The sequence below is a fragment of the Diabrotica undecimpunctata genome, chromosome 9 (genome assembly GCF_040954645.1).
Source record: "Diabrotica undecimpunctata isolate CICGRU chromosome 9, icDiaUnde3, whole genome shotgun sequence".
NCBI classification, from domain to species: domain Eukaryota; kingdom Metazoa; phylum Arthropoda; class Insecta; order Coleoptera; family Chrysomelidae; genus Diabrotica; species Diabrotica undecimpunctata.
This window is the reverse complement of record NC_092811.1, coordinates 37,760,241-37,782,800: the sequence shown is the minus strand read 5'-3', so window position 1 is coordinate 37,782,800 and position 22,560 is coordinate 37,760,241. Positions and strand designations below refer to the sequence as shown.

Genomic DNA, 22,560 nt, shown 5'->3' with positions numbered 1-22,560 from the left:
ATTACCAGTGTCAGGTACAGTGTAACAATGACAGTACTTATCTTTTTCTTAAAATGTTTCTATAATTTGTAATTATCTGAAGATTATACTTAAAACTTGAGATTTTTTGTCTCAAATGTTTACTGGAGTCTTCCCCAGTAGATACTGCTCATTAAACCATTATTTCAGCATGAAATTAGAAAATTTTAAGAGAAATGTTTTTTATTGATAGGTTTTTTTAAGTGATTTGCACCGAACTGGAAACAACTTTTCGTCAGATATAAAAGCATTACTGAAATTATTTCTTTGAAAACAAAAATAAAACGTTTATCGATACGATTTTTCTTTCCATTTACAGGCCCATTCTTTTTCCCGAGTTCAAAACCCAACAAACAATACTTAAAGAGACCGGCTATTTTTTATGTGTTACGCGCGCGAAATCAATTTTTTAAAATAAATCTGCATCAACTCAATGGTAAACATTCGATATCTTTTGATCAGGGCGTCCTATTGACAAAAATCAAAATGCGTTTTAAATGTACGAAGAGTGCAGCTTTCGTATATAATTTTTGCATTTTGCCGCAAATTTTCTATAAAGCTGTTAAATAAATAAACGTTGCCCGATTTTTGTTTTTTTTTTAATATTCTCATGAGATCAATAAAATTTATCACTTCTATTGACCGGTCAGTATAAAATTTCCATTGTTAGAGCCTAATCTTTAAAACCTATAGCATGAAATTCATATTTTGAGTAGACAGTGGGAGCGTCCGCACTTTTCCATCTGGTCCGCCCCGCAGTGATTTTTGCTGTCTCGTCCCGTCCCGTAGCTATTTTCGCTGTCCCGTCTCGTATTCCGCGGGACAGGCCGATGTCCCGCAGAGCCAACTTAAATTATATTTTCTAAATAAGTAAATATATTTTTATAATAATGGTATAAAGATAAATTTAATATTTATTTTTTTTTTCTGAGCATATTTTCGACTGGTATGAAAGTTGGTTGGCTGGCAATTTTCGCGAATTAAATTTTGACAGTTAAATCACTAGATACAATATTAAATGTACAATTATTATAAGCTATAGTAGTTTGCCCATTCTTCTCCACCAAAGCATGATTTTGTGTATTATTGACCTGTAGCATTTGGGAACTCGAAGGTGCAGCTTCATTTGTTGTTCTGAGATTTTCGATCACTTCTGGTGGTGACTGGAATCCAGCTGCAGATATGGTTTAGAGTGGCCCGTTAATTTAATTAACTCTTGTTCAGAAACACCTTGCTTGAACAAGGCTGACACAGCTGAAGATCGATGAGAATAGTTTGATATTTTTTATGTTTTTTTTTTGTATCTATTCTAATTTTTTCAGCTGACATTTTTGTCCACTTAGATACGGTGTTGATTTCAAGTGGATAGTTTTTGAACCAAGATCCATCCTTTTAGATGGGGTGAACGGTAAGAAAGAGTATGTCTGATAAAATCTTTGGTCTCCTTTTTTCCATTAATTTCAAAAATAATCTAACTGGGCATAAATTTTCGTGTGATGAATTTCTTACCAGCCATTTGCTGCTTCCAAACTTTTCGAATCGCGTTGACTTGTTTTGGAAAAAATGTTGTATTCAATTCATTGTATTCATAACATCAAATTCCTTCTGGAAAAAGTGAATCTTGCAGACGGCCTCATTGACTCTCCAAGCAGGTTCAAATGAGCAAAGATGAAAAAACTTTTTGTGCTCCATCGGGGGTTTCCTCTTCGTAGGTTTGGATGATTTTTAATAGTTCTTCGGTGAATAATGCTTTTGAACCGAGTTTTCTTTTTTCTTGAACACTTTGAAGCTGTCTCCGCTTAGTATCTCTGGCCAATCTTGCCATTTGAAAGATATATCTGTGAAAAGATCGATTTTTATGCCGTATTAGGTAAAATATTTTTCTTGTACCATTTTTGCTGTACCACATTGATTTACAAACGACTTTTTATAATCTTCGCCATTGCCTTTTTTCATGTTAAAGGCATAATCCTCGAGAATTTTTGCTAGTTCTGTTATGGTAGTAGATCTTTCAAGCGTAAAATTTCTCACCCGTAGGAACTCCAAAAATTGGGTCCAAATAGAGCATCTGGATCTCTGCGTGTTCAATGGAACCTTTTCCGAAACCATTTTTTTGATTTCTTCACCTGACTGGCATCCAAATTTTGATTTTTCGTCTGGATTCATTATATCTGTCCAAAATTGATTACGCCTCAATGACGTTTGTTAAACTGACAACAATAGAATTACCAGACACCCTCGTGATGGATCTGTCATAATTTTGGCGTTGTGTGGCATAAATGTGGCGTTGCTATGACGTTTTATCAGTTGTAAAACTTAAATCATGTGTCCGGACAAATTGATTTTAGTAATAAATGTTTCCTTCACGTGCTCGACTTATTGCCTGAATTCTCCTTAGCATGTCTAAAATCTAATGAGAAATGTCCTGTTAAGCAATAAGTTCGCTTTTTTTTTAAAAGGGCTTCTTGTTAAATCCCGCCTGCTATAATGGTTGGTGAAAATCCAGCTTAGGTTCCAGTCTATTAGTAATTATTCTCATAAAGAGCTTATATAAATGAGATAACAAGCTGATAGGTCTGTAGTTTCCAATATCTGTTACATCTCCTTTTTTGTGCAATATTATCATAATGGCACTATTCCATTTTTCTGGAGTAACTCCTTCAAAGAGGCAGGCATTATAAAGGGTTTTTAAAGCTTTTATGATGCATTCGCCTCCTAATTTTAGCATTTTACTTACAATGCTATCTTCTCCATGTGATTTGCTGTTCTTCATACCTTTCAACGCTGATTCGATTTCCTCTTCTGTTATATCTGGAAGTTTCTCTGATCCTTGATTTTATCATCTCGAAGATATAATGTTCTATAGTACTCTTCGATAATTTTCATAATTTCTTGTCGTTCATGTACAGCATGTCCTTGTCTATTTTTAGCTTATAAATGTTCCTGGTTCCTGGTTCCTTATGGGTAAAATTCCTTATGTCTTTCCTAACAGCTTTTGAAATGGTTTTATTTAAATTCCTCAGCTCTGCGATGTTCACTGTGTGCTTATCTTTCATTTCCCTTCTTTTTTGCATTAGGTTCCTTGTGCCTTCTGTAAGTTTTTCATTTTTCCTTGTTTGCTTAACTTGGCAATTTTTCTGTGCCTTCCTTAGAGCGTCCACCAACCTTTCGTTAAGTTGTTCAATATCGGTTTTATCTTGCACGTCATTCTGAAGGTTTCTATCTCTATCTGTATTAAATATTCAGTAACAAATCAGCGTCAGAATAAGAACCATCTAGATAAATAATTATAGAGGCGCAGTATCTTTCTAATATTATTTATTGTTTTTAAAGGTCATCACAAGCAATCCAAATCCAGAAAAGAGATCATCACGACATTTATTCACTACTGTGAAAATTTTCTCACGTTGCCCTCGTATTAACAGCTAATACAACAAATATAATGAGAATTTTTGAATTCACCGAGTGACACATTAATTTCTTTAAGATGTCCATAAAAGGGTACGAAACAACACATCAAAATTCGTTGTCACTACCCGTTACAGCGTTTCTCTTCTGGTCGAGTAGATTTAAAATTTGTTTTGACTGTACAGTATCAAAATGTATGTGACGTGTTCACTGGATCCTCTGCATTATAAATTAGCGTCGTTTTACATTATTAATCGGCCCTAAAAGTCTATTAATTAGTTTGTGACAGTTAATGCGTTGTGTTGGTGGCATGACGGTCCCCGAAATTGCGCAAAATGTTATTTGTACGGGGAGGTTCGGTTTTGCTACAGTTTCGGATGTTTCTCTCGAAAAAAACTTAATTTTTTATTTGGCGTTCGGTTCTGATTTTTATTCTAGACAAATCCAATTGCCTATGATGCTTTTACAGAGTGTTATTCTTAACATCTCCAAAAATCTAGTTATTAGCCCTAGTTATTTTATAGAGCAAAATTATAGCAACGAAAAAAATAAAAATTGATATCAAGAGGTAACAAATGATAAAAAAAAACGGTATATCAATGAAGCCTTGTTTATTACTAAGGTTAAAACGGAAGGAATCTTTTGAGTGATGGGAAAATACTGAGCGGATGGAAAGACCATTTAAATGAATTTTTAAATGAAATATTTGAGAACAGAATATAACAACTGGAAACAAGTGATTTAAAATACGATCTTAGACCTTTTCGTATGTTTTTGAGCAATTTGTTAAAGTATATCGTTGAAAAAGTAATTTTTGCTATCAAATCGTTTGTATACGGTGGACTAAATCAGTTTTTTAAGAGCTCTTAGGCGAAACGTATAACAGCTGGCATGGTCTTAATGAAGAATAGTCCAACGGGCTTGTTTGTTTTCCTTAATTCACCAAAGACTTCGAGCAAATAAGTCGTTGTCTACTATTTGTACCATTCAGAGTTGACCATTTTACGTTCCTCAAAAGGCACTGTTGCCACATTCCCACTCTCCGAAAAAATAGGTAATTCTTCATGTAATTTTATAATGAAGGATTGTTTTTTAATCACGTAAGAATATGTATTCCTAAAATATCATACAGAATATTGAAAGTTTTAACGTACCATGGTCCCATTCAACCACAGCTCATGAATGATCGTATTACGAGCAAACAGATTCGCTATAAATACTTAAATAACTATTTATATATGAGGCGGATTACAAAATGTAATAAAAAGTTACGCTAATAATACAGTCGCCAAAGACGAAAATGCCACTCAACATGAACATCTAAAAATCAGACGAACAAGCTGAATTTTGCTGAAAATTTCAACTTTAGGACGATAAAAAAGATGCAAAAAATTTTGCCACTCCTATCCCTGGGAATCCTCCAAAAACACCCTATAATGGGAGAGGGGGGGGAACATCGATTTACCAAGAATCTGTACGAAAAAGTCGAGAAAAAGGTCCAAATCCAAATGGCTGGAATTTACAATTATATCAGTTTTTTCTAATAAAGGTCGTTTTCACTCCTAAAAAATAAAAAGCAACGAACGACACAAGTCCAATTTTGAATTAGAGTGTAATTATAACTTAAATCCAAATTTCTATGCAAATCAGTCGAGATAAGGTATTCAATGACATTGTTTTAATTGTAACTAGCCTAGGGGATGAGATTCAGGGCTTAAACTGTGATAAAATCTTAAATTGTGTGCGTTTAATGTTAATTGACATTCATTCACTTTATTAAAAAATGATTTGAATGAATTACCAGCTTTAATTTACAATTATACGACTTTTTTATAATATGGGTAATTTTCACCCTTAAAAAATAAAAAGCAACCAGCTGTACAAGTCCAAAAGTGAAGTGGAGGGTAAGTAGAATCTAAATCCAAATTTTCATGCAATTGAAAATAGCTAGGTAGCGTCAAGCGACTGTTGTTTCTGATGCAACAGCTCATTCTACACAAAACTGGTAATTACCTTTTTTGTTCAAAATTTTCTCAGCTACATTTTTTGTTGTAAACATTTTTTTCTCTTCTAATCCCCCTCTCCTCCTTTCCTTTTTGGGGTCTCAAAATTGACATTCTCAGCAAAATTCAGCATGTTCGTATGATTTTTAGAGTCGTCAAATCTCTTACGACTGGACTATAAGTAGTTAAAAATAAGCAGAGGGTTTGTTTATACAATTTTTGGGAAGCTATATTTAATACTGATGAATAGAAAATGACGTCAGTATATTGACACAAGGGTTTTTAATCAATGCGGTAAATCTATTGTGACATCGGCTCCCAAACATGGAAGTTTACGAGAAATAGTATGAAAAAATATGTTGTAAGTATTTTTGAGGTGTGTTTCTGGGACGAGGATAGTTTATTTGATTACATGAAATCAACTTTAATGCAATAGTCTCTATCGGACAGGTAATGATAGTCTGTGATTGATCATTATTAATAGACACATTCGATCATATCCAATTATCACGCAAAATAGTTTTTTATTATTAATACATCCTGTATAATTTCATTGAAAGTCATGAATCACGTATTTGGTCTAAAGGCCGGTTTTCACGATACGTTTTATTGTACGTTTGCCGGGCATACAAATCGTACGACAAAATGTACGTTTTGTCCAGTGTATACACACTACATGCTTTCTCTTCCGCTTTCTACCTCAGTTCCAATCAGAAGTTTGTTTAGTGAATATTTTTGAGAGACGTATTTTTGATTATGGACGAAACACGGAGCTTTCTTTTATTTTTAAATTATAACGAATCAACGCCCGAGGGGAAAATAGATAAAAAGAGAACAAACAAGGTGGTCAAGAGAGTGGCATCTGAAAAGAAGATAATATTTCCACGTCTAGTTACTGAAAAAACTAAGAGGGGAACCTGATGATTGGCACTATTATTTGCGAATAGACACCTCAACCTATTGTCAATTGCTCATGAAAGACTCACAGCAACTCTCAGATATCTTCCTCGTCATTGTTTATGATGGCATATCTAGATCATTTAAAAATTACAATAGATGGAAGATAGAAGTTATTAGTAGGAGCAAACAATGACGAATGGATAGGTTCAAGGAAATTCGTCCTGAAGACGAAAAAAGGGCTCAAAATAAACAAAAACAAAACGAAATAGGGGAAGGTGGGCGAATATCGACTACTTAAGACAAAACTGTTATAGACTGTTTGCTATAGCTTTTACGAATTTGAAACTTATTATGTGGACATTTAGTTCATTCAGTTAACCAGTCACTGCTTCAAAAATATTATAAAGTAATTACAAGTATTGTAAAAATACATATTTTTGAAACTCAAAAAGTTCGGGTAATATCGATCAATCGAGTAATCGAGTAAATATCGATCACAGATGGATAAGTTCAATGGTTAACTTTACTTAAGTTTAAGTATAAAATACATATTTCTTTAGTTACATTTACAGTTTGAGCAAATACAAAGAGCAGCAGTATCCACTTCCGTACAGTCTGCATGAGCCCAGAGACCACTGAGACATCTCAACCATAATTCATTTGATCTAAACTCCGAACATACTGCACACTGCTTTCTCATCTTTGGTGTGCCTTCACGCCATAAGTCTTCGTCTTGACTAACTTTTCTGTTTTTATCTTAGTAGTTCCAATTGTTCGTTTAACTTTCTCAACCTCATTTTTCTTTTGCTTTTCGTGTGTTGAGTTCGCCTGCTTCTAGTTTTTGTATAACTACTGACTGGTAGTGCCGGTAGAGGGCATAGTTCGCTGAAAGATATACGAGATAAGCTTTCATTTTCTAGTTGCACAGATTTATCCTTATCGTCGCTCAGATCAATGTCTCCAATTTCCTCTAATTCTGATTCAGATAAAAAATCTTTTGATGATGGTGTTGCTTTTGGCCTCCTTTTTATTTTGGACTCCACTGGGTCCTGGTAGTTCATCTAGGAGAACTGGTGTTTGATGTGTATCGGGTAGGGAAGACACATAATCTTGATATTGTTCAACTACTGATATAGATATTAATTCTTCTTCACAAAAAACATCTGAATTGAAGGGAAAAATCCTAGTGGTTCGAAAACCATTTACAGCCTTCTCAACAGACGCAGCCCTATTAAAGGCATTTTTAACAAGTTACGGAACGTCTGTTGTATTGATTTTCCCATATTTTTTTTGTTTTATATTCTTGTCACATTCTTGATAGTAAGCTGTCTTGAATGGAGAAAAAAACGTGATATCTAGCTAGAGGCTGAAGACGGTGGGAGGTGTATGGTGTCAGTGAAAGGAGATTTATTCCGGTGTCGCGACAAAAATTGTAAGAAGCCAGACTTAAATGCGTTGTGTGGTTATACAGCACTAAAAGAACTTAATGGTCTTTAGAAGCATTAACATTCCGCTGAAAATGTTTCAACCATTCCAAGAAAATCGTGGTTTATCCTCGTTCACCACTGGTAATTGCACCAACTTGTTTCTGGCCTTTGGTAGCAACAATTTTACAGGGAATATGAACAATATTGATACTCGTCTCATCAATATTAAATTCAAATTTGTAACGATCACATAGAGTTGCCAAGTTTTTGTAAAATATCTTTAGTTCCTCCCGATTACAAGCAGTAATTCTACTCAAACTTGTTGCTTCTGGTATACGCAAACTGAGTTCTGAGTGGCGGTGCATAAATGAATAAAACCAGTCTTTTCCACACATTTTCGTTGTCATTTTAAATGGATGTTTAATTGTTTTGCTCTGCATATTCAAAAACCATTTGACGTATGGTACGCGACGTAAGGCCAAAAAACGCCTTCGACAGTTCTAAAAGTCTAGATACTAATTCGGATCCCTCTTCCTTGGTAAAGACAGTTTTTCGTCCTAGTGTAATTCTTTTGGCCTCAAGAGATGTTGTAGGTATATCTTGGATGCCCCTCTTATCGAAAGTATTTTGTCAGCTATATCGCTGAGGGCTCTTTCCATCGCCTCTTCGCCCCATGAGGACCGTGTTGTATTTCTGTGATATGTTCGTTTCATCTGAAATAAATAACATCAACTGAGACCTATCACAATTAGGGTAATATCGATTACGTTGGGTAAAATCGACCACTATGGTCGATTTTATCCGAAAGTGTGCTCATTGTTGACATGAACTTTTTTAGAAAACACTTAACCTGAAATTATATGATTTTGTGATATCTGTTTTCTAGAAATACATTTCATGCATTGTGAATACCAAAATGCTGACTTCAGCTAATAAAGGAGCCTTTACCTTAAAATACGATTGTAGAATCTTATAAAAATCTTCCACAAAACACAAATTTAGTAGATAGACATTAAGCCTGTGCACCCCCTGTTGTTGGTGCGTTCAACGTGTGCGCATTCGTTTTGCTCTGCGACGAATTAGGTGAAATTTGTGAGTGATCGATATTACACTGCGGTCGATATTCCCCACCTTCCCCTACATAACTATAAAAAGAACTCCTGACAATGAAAATAATATCCAAATAGACAACTATACCATCGAACGTGTGGATGCCTTCACATATCTGGACAAAAAATCAATCAAAAGGATTCCCCAAGAAATTTGCGGGTACATTGCCGCAAGTCTGACATTATTAGGTTTTTTGGAGAAAAGGGAAGCGAACTGAAGTGGAGCTGGTCGTGAACTGAGCCAAGATCGGCCGACACAAGTCTACACGTATCGTTTTGTCCTATCAAAATGATGCTTCTCCCAATCAGTTCTTCAATCTGATCTTGGATTTCATTTCAATTTGACAAGACGTAGGCTTTGCTGTTTGCACGCTGGATATGATTTGTCCTATCGCTTGGCCTAAACCGGCCTTAATAGTTTTTTCAAAAAATTTAAAAAGTAATAATACATTAGTAATAATAAGAGGAATTAAAATACAAAATCTAAACGATGTGTTCTTGTATGCGCGTAACAATCGATGAATTTATCGAGATCAATATAAATATCATAATCCTACAGGGAAATAAGCAAAAAAGAGACACTGTTCGGGACCGTGACTATACAGATATCTGACAATTTTTTTAGTTATTATGGGCTTATATAAAGAAAACCTATTAGCCCAATCTGGTTATGCAAAAATCATCGATTTCACTGCAAAATTTTTTGCAGATATCTGAAGCTTTTAAGACATAGGTGGAGGTTACTAGATGACGAATATATGAAAAGCTACTCGTATTTTTACCTGGCGTTTTTTTGAAACAATAATTTATGGTCACAATTTGATTTTTTGTCTACGAGTTTTTTCCCTTATATTTTAAATAAACAATATTTATATCATTTTTTATATCAAGAATATCTTTATTTTCCCGTTTTTTCAATTAAAATTGATAAATAACTTACGGAGATATTTGCAAAAAAACCCGTTTTTTTGCACTAATTTATAGGTTTTACTAATGTTTTTATTAACAAAATAAAATGTTATTAATACATTTGAACATCGAGGAATTACCGTCTTTTAAATTTGTGCGAAATTTCCCCCCGATCGGTCAAATCCAAATTTTCAAGCTACAGACTTGTACCTGCAACCATTGGATAGCTGGTAAAAAACTCACAATAAAAAAAACCTTTTATGACCAACAGGAACGAAGTTAGCGACTATTTAAAAAAAAATCATATCTCTATTGTTTATAAACATTAAGAAGTAAAATTTACACAAATTTTGAATGAAAATCTATACTTTATACTGAAACTTATATCTATAAAATTCATCCAAATTTTCGAAACTTACAGCCTTTCACGCACCTTTGGAGCACTACGCTCCAAAATTTCGTCAGTCTCAGTGTAGTGGCTTTAGAAAGCAATATACTTATACTTCTTTGAGTAAAATATTTTGTGTATTTGAACAAAAAACTTTTAACTAAACGTATTTAATTACTTTTTGATTGAAAATTGTAAGTAATGTTTAAAACTGTTGAATGAATAATTAATTATAATAAATAATTATAACAAAAAAACACAACGATACACTTTCTTTAAATGATTTAAGATATTTACAATTCAACAGAAATATCGGGTAAGTCATCTTTAAAACTAGAAACTCTGCCACCAACTGAAGGTGCAGCCAAACAGCATGTTCTTCGGGTTTACTATCAATTGCAAATGTGGTTAGGTAATAAGTTAGATGCTTATGCCTATGGTTGGAGACAAAGTGCCAATGGTTTTGAACCAATTTATACTCTAGATAATTTAATTCCCGAAGAGACATTAAAGCACATTACATGCAAATGCACCACAGATTGCAAAACTACTAGATGTGGGTGCAGAAAACGTGGTTTGAATTGTACGAACTTGTGCATAAATTGTACTGAGGAAGAAGTAGAGGAGAAAATATGCTGCAATCTCGGTACAGTTACGTTTGACGACGAGAGTGATTCTGAAGATGTATATTTAGAGACTGATTTAATAAGTGAAGACAAACAACCTGCAACAAAAAGGTTCAGAGCTGACAGTGAAGTCGAATGAATGAACCAAATTTTAACTTGTAAACCAATGTATGTAAAGAAAATAAAAACATTTTTTACACTAAATTCTTAATAATTAAAAAAGACGCCGAAATTTAAGCGGAAACGTATAGGTTTTCTTTATATAGGCCTATAATAACTAAAAAAATTGTTAGATATCTGGATTAGTCACAGTCCCGAGAGAAATTTTATTTTCCCGGTCTATAATGAATATTCATCAATGCCAAGCCAACCAGTCTTTTTTCAGTAATAGTTGACCGTAGCCAAGTTTTAATTCTCTTTAAACAACAGGAAAATTACTGGAGAACATGAAATATACAACATAAGAGAAGAAGACCACGACCTGGATCGTCAGAAGACCTCACAAAACACTAGGTCAAGATGAAATCACATTTTTCTCGATGGACAATAGAAAAATGAAGGAAGGATCTACGTCTAAAGATAAACAAAACAATCTTACTTGATTAGACTTACGCCTAAAACTATTCACATGGTGCACACTCAATTGACTAATTCTGTATTATAATTCGTCGAATATATCATAATTCAGTTCCTTCTGTTTATCAACTGATAAAGTTAATTATCTCGTGATACTTAGATAATATTTTATTTGAAAACGACAGTTCTTACGCTATTCGTGTTCGGGGTATGTGATAAAATTCGCAAAAAAATGTTTATGGACGATTTCGATTGGTATGGTAAGTCGATTTTTATTAGGAATATGGTACAGTGGTAATTTATCTTCAACGCTTTTAATTGGAATGTATAAAGGCTTTAGGCTATGTTCAGAAATCTAATCGCCCGTAGGGAAAGAAGAAAAGGAGCTTTTAAAATAAATTTTGAATATGAAACATTTCCATACATTTCGTTTTCTCCTTGTAGAAGTTTGTTTTATATTTCTGCATAATCTGACGCCTTCTTCGAATTTTCTATTGTAGAGGTTGTCCAGTTTTCTTATATTATATTTTGCGTCTTAACTTCCTATCAGATCTTTATCTGTACCTGCCTTTTAAAGGTCTCCGGTAATTTGTAGGGTACCCCAAACCACGTAATGTCTGGTCTTTAATGTGTTTTACAGTCTTCTTCCAGTTCATGTTCACTTTATCCGGATTCTTCACTACTCTATATTCCATTTCTTCTGAATCTTAAAAGTTTTGTTTATAATTTGTCGACGACATCTTCAACTGCATTTAATTTTATTGATTCGGCACATTGTGTTTGCTTTCTCTGTAGCTATTAAGTTTATTATTGTGCTTATTTAGTTATACATTTGGTTTCTATTTTGGCCAAGACATTTTGTTTCTAAGCAGGAGTCATAATCTTTGTTCCAACTTTCACTTTTCTGATATCTCTTTGATCTTCTCGTAAGAAGTATTTGTATTAAGTATTTGTTCAACGTTTTTGTAATGAGTATGCACGTCTCTCTGCTTTATTAAGATTCATTAGATTCCTGAAGCATATAATTGATTCATTTTTCGAGAGATTCACTTCAATTCCGTTATTTATAAACGTATTGGCCATTTGTTACACTGTAGTGAAAGTTGGCGATTTTAAGATCTTGTCGCAAATTTGTAAAAAATGTTGAAACTCCGTATATTGATAAGTAATTTGATGGGTATAAAAATAGTCTTATCGAGATTTTATCTATAATTTTAAGCAATTAAAATGACGCATGAGCTGTCGCGACGTTTACATTGTCGTACATGTTTGGGGGTGTCCGATCAAATGTGGAAATTATTATAAAACATTTCATTTTTACGCAATTTTATTTCTGCGGCAACCTAACTCATTTTTTCTTACTAATGGAGATTGGCGATGGCTTCTCCAAATTCATCTCTAGTTTGGAATTTTCTTATTACGATTTGTAGATCTAATCGTGTCCATTCCTTGTCTTATACAACCACGTCATTTGTCGTCTGCTAGGACCGCGTTTTCCTTCTACTTTTCCTTCCATTATTAGTTGAAGGAAGTTGTATCTTTCATGTCTGCATATATGTCCAAGATAAAATGTTTTCCGTTTTTTAATCATATCTACAAGTTCACGATTTACGGACACTCGATAAATTCAAAACATCCTAACCCTAAAACTGATATACAACCCCAAATCATCCTACCGGAACTACAATAACAACTTTAAAAATAAATTACTTGTTTGTCGTAGATAAAATACAGTATGCAGGTCGTTACGGTTTGCAAACTTATGACAGTCTCAAAACGTTAAACAGCAAAATATGTCTTATGCTTGTGTCACATCCCTGCGTCGGTGTAGCTTCGTTCCGACATTATCTACGGAAAATAAGAAGAATTTGCAGTTGACAGACGAAGAAGATGGTGATGGAGTGAGAAGAAGAATTGACAGTTAACAAATCGTTTCGGTCTTGGCCAAGGTTCATGCTCAACCGATAGTGCAGATTCAACACTTACAGACAGTTACGTCACACTGTCTCGCCTAAGTGTCCCATACTCTGCCATTACTTGTTCGTCGTAGATAAAATACAGTATGCAGCTCGTTACGGTTTCCACACGTGTGACAGTCTCAAATCGTTAAATAGCAAAATATGTCTGTTATGCTTGTGTCACATCCTCTGACATTACCTACGGAAAAGAAGAAGAATTGACAGTTGACAGACGAAGAATTGACTGACCGAAAAAAAGAAGAATTGACAGTTAGCAAATGGTTCCGGTCTTGGCTAAGGTTCATTCTCGGCCGGTAATGCAGATTCAACGCTTACCGTCAGTAACGTCACACTGTCTCGTCCGAGTGTAATATATTCTGCTCCAAGTTCTATAGGAAATTTTATGGTCGGTTTTAAACATTCAAAACCGACCGTTGAATGTTTAAACATTCCAATAACGTATGGAAGCGAGATATGAACTCTGAACCAGCGGGAAACGACAAAATTACTGGTACTGGAAAGAAAGATACTGCGGACTATCTATGGGGCTTGCAGGGAAGAGACAACAGGAGAATGGAGAAGAAGACACAATAATGAACTCCAAACAGTATATGGAGATGAAAACATAGTACGCTACATTAAAGCAAACCGAATAAAATCGGCGGGCCACGTACTAAGATCGAGTAACGAAAGACTCATGAACGCCACATTCTGGGAAAGGCCCGATTGCAGAAGGTTAGTTGGTCGCCCAAGAAAGAGATGTGGAAGGACGCAGTAGCCAGTAATCTACGCAAAATGGTAACAGCAATGGGAAATAGCTGCTCAGGACCGACAACAATAAACGGAAAAGTAAACGCGGCCAAGACTCACATAGAGTTGTAGAGCCAAATGATGATTTTAAACATTCCTTGTGAAAAGCCTCATGATTAGTGCGAATAACTCGTTTACGGTAATCACCAAACACACGTCGAATTTGGATTCGTCACTACAATTTACTCAGGACCCATCTTCTACCGACCAAGAAAGGCCATTTTGCACACATGGCCTAGCTTGCTTTTATGATAGTTTGTGTTGTTTTATGATATGTTAGTGATGATTATTATGAGGTATAGTTTCTGCTGAAAATATTGATGTGTTGGAATCTAGTTTAAAATTTTTTTAACGTCTAATGATGGTATATAAAAGGCACAACACCATAATAAAGCATTACAATTACAGTAAGGTTTCGTTTTATGCGGTGGATACGTTTCACAGAAAAGCACCGCTAAAAACATCGCTTAGAAAAAAACATTACTTGCCTTGAAAAAGTAGGGATATGTTCCGTAGCCTTCTAAAATTACATGAAACCAAGACAAAAACAAAACAGTTTGCAGAAATTAAAATAAATATGCTGCATGATGAATTACTTCGAATATCTGAAAGAAATTCATAAAAAACCTTAAAAAACTTTTATTCAAAATTTAATAAAATTAATTTTGTTATGAGAAAGAAATAAGTACATTATAGTTTTACATTTACATTTTTAATCATTATCGCTATATGATAATGGTTTGAATCAAGTGGCATCTGTGAGAGTAGGACTGGAATCTACATCATATTTCTCAATCAAAAAAGGTGTACGACAGGGTTGTGTTCTGTCAGCCCTCCTTTTTAATCTTTACTCTGAAACGTTTTTCGATAGAGCCTTAAGGTGGGTACACATATGCTCCGAATACCGTCTCGAACCCCGTCGCATACAGCGACGCGATCAACAGAAGTTCGCGACGTTGTTACAGGGGGCATTGAAATAAGTAACGAACCGAACACCGCTCCGTACTTTGTACCAAACATTTTAGCGTTCCAGCAGTAATTGAGTTTAATTTGCATGTGCAAGATGCAAGATTTTCTCTCCGTAATCCAGATAGAAGATTGGTCATTTTTTTTACACTCATCCACTGTAATTTGCATTTTAGAAGCAATCCTTCCCATGCATCGTTTTTTTTTATTTTATTGTAGTATCTGGGATTATTTGTATCCCATAATATCTCTTTTTCCCGATAATTTTCGATTAAGAGTAAACTATTCTCTTCCGTCCATTCCATCTTGATGCACTCAACTTTAAAAACACCTTCAACCTTCAAAATAACAGACTGACTATTTTGAATGACTGGAGATTCGATAAAAGATTCGCAAGCTAGTCCAAACATGAATTCGCGGTGTATATTGTCGCGCTCAAATTTCTTTTGATGCGAAGGCATTTTACCGACAACCGATGGATCGCTTCGATGTACGTTGTTGACGCGTCGAGGTACGCTACGCGGTTGCATGACTCCGTCCACACTTGAGAACGCGACGGGGTTCGAGACGGCATTCGGAGCATATGTGTACCCACCAAGTGACACTGAAGATGGAATCAAAATCAACGGACAAACTATTAGTAATCTTCGCTATGCTGATGATACAATCATAATAGCTGACAGCCAAGAAGCGCTACAACGACTAATAGATAGAATAATCACTGAAGGAGAATGACTGGGCTTGAAGATTAATATAGACAAGACGAAGGTAATGGTGGTTAGCAGAACACGAAATATGCAATTAAATATAAGAGTAAACAATAAGAACATCCAAAAGGTCCCCAAGTTTAGATATCTCGGTAGTTGGATAACTGAAGATCTAGATCCAGACATAAGGATACGTAGCAGGATTGAGCAAGCCAGAACAGCATTTACTAATATGAGAACCTTTCTAAACAACAGGAGCCTTAACTTAACGCTTCCATATCGCTTTGTAAAATGTTACATTTACTCCATACTGCTATATGGTGTAGAAACCTGGACCATAAAGGCCAATGTGATGAACCGATTAGAGGCCTTTGAAATGTGGGTATTTAGAAGACTACTTAAAATTCCCTGGACAGATCACACAACAAATGTCGAAGTATTAAATCGAATGGGCAGAGAACGAGAATTGCTGCCAATAATAAAAAGAAGAAAAACTTCTTATCTGGGTCATATATTTCGAAATTCCAAGTACCAGTTCTTAAAGCTTATTATGGAAGGGAAGATAGAAGAAAACGGGGCATCGGAAGAAAGAAATACTCATGGCTTAAAAACATAAGGGATTGGACAAACCTCGATGCCCATGCACTCTTTAGAGCCACACAAGACCGAGAGGAGTATGCCAGAATTGTCGCCAACATCCACTAATTGGATATGGCACCATAAGAAGAAGATAATGGTTTACACCGTTTGCTAAGTGTCTCAAAATCATCTTCATCGTTAGAAGAAACTGTGTCTGCAATAGATATTTGCCTTAAGGCGATGGATTTTCACAAACTTCATTCTCGTTCTGTGTAGCTCTTCTTCCTTTTCTGACAATGTAATCAGTACTTAAACTTTGCGATGATGATACTGGTAATTTTTTATGTAGCTCACGATATCCTGACATGCAGGTCTTCGGCTCACGTTGTAATTTAAAGGCTCGTTTAGAATTGGGGTCATTAATAAGAAAATGATTTTCTAATTAACTGTAAATTTGAAGACCTTCTCGAATAAATTTGGCAGTGAGGAGGTTGGTTTCTCTTCCTAATCATTATCATCTATACTCACGACGCTATCTAAAGTTTGATGAATTATACCATGGTCACTTAATGCATCATCCACAAGCAATTCATCTATATCATCGTGGCTGAAGGTATTAAAACCATCTCCGCCAATTTCATGGGCCAAATTAATTATTTCATCTGATAGTGTCGATGTTTGAAGGGTTGCATTGCTTGTTATACATGCTTGTCAAACCTTTTTCCAACAGGCATTTAAAGTTCTTGTTCTTATTTGAGCGTAAGCAGATGCAACATGAATCAAACAATCAAAAATAGAAAATTGCTTCCACACGTATTTTACTGTTAAGGGCTCATTTTATAGTTTACTCACGATGGATTTTAAGTTGCCTCTATGTAATATTTATGCTGTATTAAAATAGGATTTGTTCAGAGTCCATTCTATTTAACCATTGTATTGTCCATTACAACGTCACAATAGGGAGTGTCTTTACTTTTATACTCTTATAATCGTTTATATTTCTATAAAATGGAAATAACCTCGTCAATAAATAAATGAATATAAGGAATGAGTTGATTATAATTATTTTGTTCTGTTAAAAAGTCCCATCAAATCTCAATCAAACCATAATAAAAAGGAATTGTCAATTAGATTTTATCCAACCGATTTTTTTTACCGTTACTACAACTACTACTACTACTTCTGAAAAGAAATATCCTATTTATTCCTTCTCGCCAACCTCCTCTCATTTTTTTGTATGTCTCGTCTGGAGATCCGTTCGCCTCTTAGGTGCGCTGACGTTGAGCCCCCTATTTGCAGGTATCTTGGAAGATGCGAGAAACACTAAAAGTAACGTGAACTCCATTCTCTTCACGGTGAACTGAAATGAAATCTCCGTTAGGGTTGGACAGTGGCGCGACAACGCAAATTTCCGAACATAAATAGGTGTGCTGTGTAAATCTTTCTATTGTCGACATGTATTTTTATGGAGTTGTAGATTACGTGAGAGTAAATATTTATTATTAACATAATTATTTGTCTATTTTACCTGTTGTCTCTTCATTTTGGAGAAAATATTTATATGTTTATACATTGATTGCCGTTACAGTCATCGTTACAAGTAATCTTCATAGTAATCGATAACTACTGTTATTTTTTCGAGTACTACTTATATTTATTTACTTCTATTCATTATTTTGCATGGTCGTACCAGAAACGCCATTATTGTCTTTCCAAAATCCATCTAACGATCCATCCATCTAATGATACAAGAGGTTTCAAATGATGTATCACATGCCTTATACGAGTGTTGTTATTTAAGAAAAATATTTATGACCTATTTTTGACAGACGTCAATAAATAAATTCTGTCAGCTATCCTTCGCGGCATGACAGCTCGCAAGGGTTACGAGGTTTGTCTTTTTAGTTTTGCATATAGCCGCTTAGAGGGCGTTACCAATAAAACCTTCCGACACAAATGTAACCCTAATCTTTTGTTGATATAAATGAAGAGTTTCATTGTGATACAAGTCGTGTAGATACAGATCACAGAAGAGCAAAAAGCGGTTCGCGTTAATTGGTGTCGAAAAATATTGGAACAGCTAAACAAAGGCAGCTCAAAAAACATTTATAGTGTTGTTGGTGGCGATGAATCTTGGATTTACTCATACGAACCGGAGAATAAATAAAATCTGGTCATGTGGCAACAATTGCTTTAGAATATCGAAGAACGGTTACTTCTGACTGATATATAGCCGTTTGTTTACCAGAAGTTATCGTGACACTCTGACAAAGCACCACACAACGGCGTACCTATCATTCTACATCATGCAAGTGCTCATACTGCCCAAAAGACAATAGAATTTTTGGAGCATCAAAACATTGAATTGTTAAACCATCCACCGTATAGCCCCGACATAAGTCCCAACGACGTCTTCACGTTCCCAAAAATCAAGAATTCAATGCGTGGGCAGCGATTCCAGTCGCCAGAAGAAGCTGCGCAGAAAACTGCGATTTCGCAGGTGTCAACTGAAGACTGGAATAACTGTTTTACCGATTGGTTTGAACGTATGCAAAAGTGTTTTACGGTGTCAAACGCTTGGTCGTAATCGAAGAATGTGGTCCATGCAGGTTAGTATAAGATTTTTGTCTGGAGAATGCGAAGAACTACTTCAGGTAGCAGGTGGCTCAATATGCTGATCAGCTTTATTGAATAAAGCCAATCCGTTGGAATATAACCCGTGTTATATATGGCATTGGAAATTGACACCAACATGTCGATGTTGTCATCTTCCAACAATTTTATGGCTTCTGTAGTAATGCCATCCATTCCATAATAATGGAAGTGCAGGATACATTTTCCATGGTTAAGATAGTAGAAAAATTCGGTCTATTATCCTTAAAGAGAGACGAGGCATAATCTGTCCACATTTTAGCTAGTCCTTCTTGGGTTGTATGTTGTCTCCCTGATTATTCAGGCGAGTGTTATGGTGTTTCCTGTATACACCCGAATATTTTTTTATTCTTTTATGTAGCCCAAAGATGTCCCGCTTTTCTTGTAATGATTCTAATTCTTCAGATCGTTCTTTTATCCAGATTTCATTTGCGGTTTTAATTTTTTGCTCTTATCTTACGTTGGGTTTTCTTGTATTTTTATTGATTCTGATATATTTTGTATTGTTTGCGCTCGTCCAATAGTAGATCAAGCATTTCTTCTGTCATCCACCATCCACTGCGACAATCGACATTGAACATTAAAGGGATGTCATTTTGAAACGGCGCATAGTCGTACTATAATTAAGAAACAAACTTAGTGAAAGAAGAACTTTAAAATTAGGTATTACTTGCGATATGATTTTATTTAAAATAGTTTTAGAAAACGGCACCCATTAACCACCAAAAGTTATTGACTTAATTTTTATGGTTCAGAAAATAGTTAACGGGCTTTGACGCGCTTTTTGCTTTAGCCTTGATACAAGGCTAAATCGAACCAAATACAATGTCTTATCGTTTCTGTAATCCTGGCAATGTTTGACCAAATATGTTTTCACGACCTGTAAGAGCTTTTGTGTGTACCCTACATCTTTGTTTGTAGCTTTCGGATAGACTTTAGCGTTTGCTGTCGAACTTTTTCCTATTTGGCTGGACCGCTCTTGATTGCTCGACGGGTCTTTTTCATTGTTTCCTGAGTTTTGTTTCTGTTTTTCTGACTAGCTTGTGAGTAGTTTATCTGTATCTTCGAAATATGATCTGTAACTGGATCCTGTAACTGGTAAGGCTTTTCGAATTGTTACTTTTCAAACGTTTTCTTTGTTACGTTGTGTGCTTCTTCCTGGTCTATTATTCTCTCTTGAGAAGACGGGGAACGAAAAATCGCCCCCGACAGAGTCCTGGAAAAGACCTTCCGGGACTTTACCGAGAAAAGATTAATGAAACCTGGGTATACCAGGTAAACCACTTTATACCCGGACTTAAGTCGTCTTTACCTTTCTATATATATATTTAGGGATTCTACAGTATTCACTGCCTTCCTTCGCTCAACCGTTTCCATCTCTCTCTGTTGTTCCATTCTCCATCGTTTAGGCCTCTCTTACTCATGGCGTCGTCTACTTCCTCCAGGATTTTCGGGGATTTTCTTCCTATGTGGCTCCATTCGGTTATTCTCTTTATTCCATCTGCTGCCGCTAGTTCTTACATTCCACTCTGCCGTAAAGATTAGTATAATGATACATTTAATCGCAATGGTGCTTCTTTTTGTGCATTTTTGCCTGCATTATAAGCATCAAAAGCCAAGAAATGCCACCTATTTACTACTTGCCTCCTTCTGTTTGCACGGAAGATATTCCACTTTATCTTATTAACCTAAGTTATACCCAATTATAATAAAGTATCACGAAACTGGGCGGCCCAGGTTGAATCCCCGGCACAGACCCTAGAAAATTTTCAATTTACGTGCCACCGTGCACCGGAGAGTACGAAAAGCCGTGGGTACCGGCTACGCAAGTTATTAACTCTAAAAACCTGAGCCAGAAGGTTACACGACTGTAAGATTTATAATAAGCCAAGTGGCTGTAGTATTGTCACCTCGGGGGAACAAATAAGGGTCTAACCACCTTCTGTTATCTCCGGGTGCTCTGTAGAGGGCTTCAAATATCGCAGTCGAGAGCTCCTCTACCCAAGTCCATTTACTGGGTATGGACTTGTAAATATTTATCTTCTGATGGCTTGTCTTGAAAAAGACAAGATATTTCTTACATGACAAAAATATATAATAAAACATCAGATTGTAGTTGAATAATATCTCAGCCACAGAGTATAATTAGAACAGCAGGAAGCAGCGCCCCAAGAGCACTTAGCTCTCGGAGAGCCCGTGAGGGACTGACTTGGCTGACCTGAAAATCGCCAATATTTATATGCGCTGTTCGAGCGATAAATAGGGATTTCCAGGTCAAGAGCCAATGGGAAAATTCGAGGCGGGGCGATGCGCATCGAAATGCGCACTAGTCCACAGACTATGGCATTCGATGACAGTATGACTGGTTATAACAGCAGACGACTTCCAAAAAAAAACAGACTTGTCCAGAACTGTGACTCATATAAGATCGAAAACATGTGATACGTCTCCACTAACTTTTATATTCTAGAACGCCTTATGTAGGGGTGTAAACTGAATTTGTAGGAGTGACCTACTTCTGGATTGTTCGACTGTTTACCTGAATTATCTTGAATGTATGACCAGACCTATATAAAGACCGGTTATTCTTATGGAAAGTTAGCTGTTAAGGAGTAGTTTGTTGAGTCTCATAAAAATTATAAAAAATATAAATACACCTGTAATTAAATCTAGCCATATCGTACATATCTGAAATCTCCTTACAAATCAGTTTTAAACAATCCACGAAAGTAAAACAATAAAATTGACAATTAAAGCATTTGCAAATGAGAACATCCCCATTTAATGTGGTGAGCACATGCAACTCCTTACATCTCACTTTGCGTCTCTTTTATGGCGTGCGAAGTTTGCCTCCTTCTGTCTCTAATCGCATGAGGCAAGTTGCTTGAAAAAATGTATCGTCTAAATACGCTTATAGTGAGTTTTATAAACTTGATATATCAGCATTGACAAAAAATGAGGTCCGAGTTAGACATCGCCCGCCTCGCCAATAATGTTATTAATTTATTGCTCGTTCTTAAATGTGACAACAAAATAAGACAATAGAATGAATCTATACTTTACAAACCCTAGATAGCTCTTGTTCATGTACTATAAGTAATTTAGTTTGGTTCGAATCAAGCTAACCTCAGAAAACTTCTTCTTCTGTCTTTTTTTTAATGTGCCTTCAGTAAGTTCTCGTTCCATCGTTTTCGTGGTCTTCCTACTGATCGTCTTCCTATTGGGGAACCGTCTCTTGCCGTCTTTACTACTCTATTTGTTGTCATTCGGCTTATATGATCGTTCCATTCTACTCTTCTATTTCTTACCCAGTTCTTGATGTTCTCCATCTTGCATCTACATCGTATATCTGTACTTCTAGCTCTGTCCCATAGTGTCTTACCATCAATTTTTTTAAGTGTTTCCATCTCTGCTTTTTCTAACATCATTTTTGTATTCTTTGTGTCAGGTCTTGTTTCTGCCGCGTATGTCATTATTGGTCTAATGACTGTTTTGTAAATTCTGCCTTTCGTTTCTTTTCCGAT

General features: G+C 35.5%; 1 protein-coding gene across 10 annotated transcripts in view; it reads left to right on the top strand.

Moving 5' to 3' along the window:
* Positions 1 to 22,560, top strand: part of da (transcription factor daughterless) — a 333,346-nt gene that overhangs the window by 4,719 nt on the left and 306,067 nt on the right. The window contains exon 1 of one of the 10 annotated variants that reach the window (XM_072543229.1): positions 11,550 to 11,624. The exons of the other annotated variants lie outside the window; for them this stretch is intronic. Coding sequence (XP_072399330.1) covers positions 11,597 to 11,624 — 28 coding nt within the window. The 5' untranslated portion in view covers positions 11,550 to 11,596. Of the gene's footprint in view, positions 1 to 11,549; positions 11,625 to 22,560 lie in introns of those variants that run through there. 10 annotated transcript variants of the gene reach the window in all.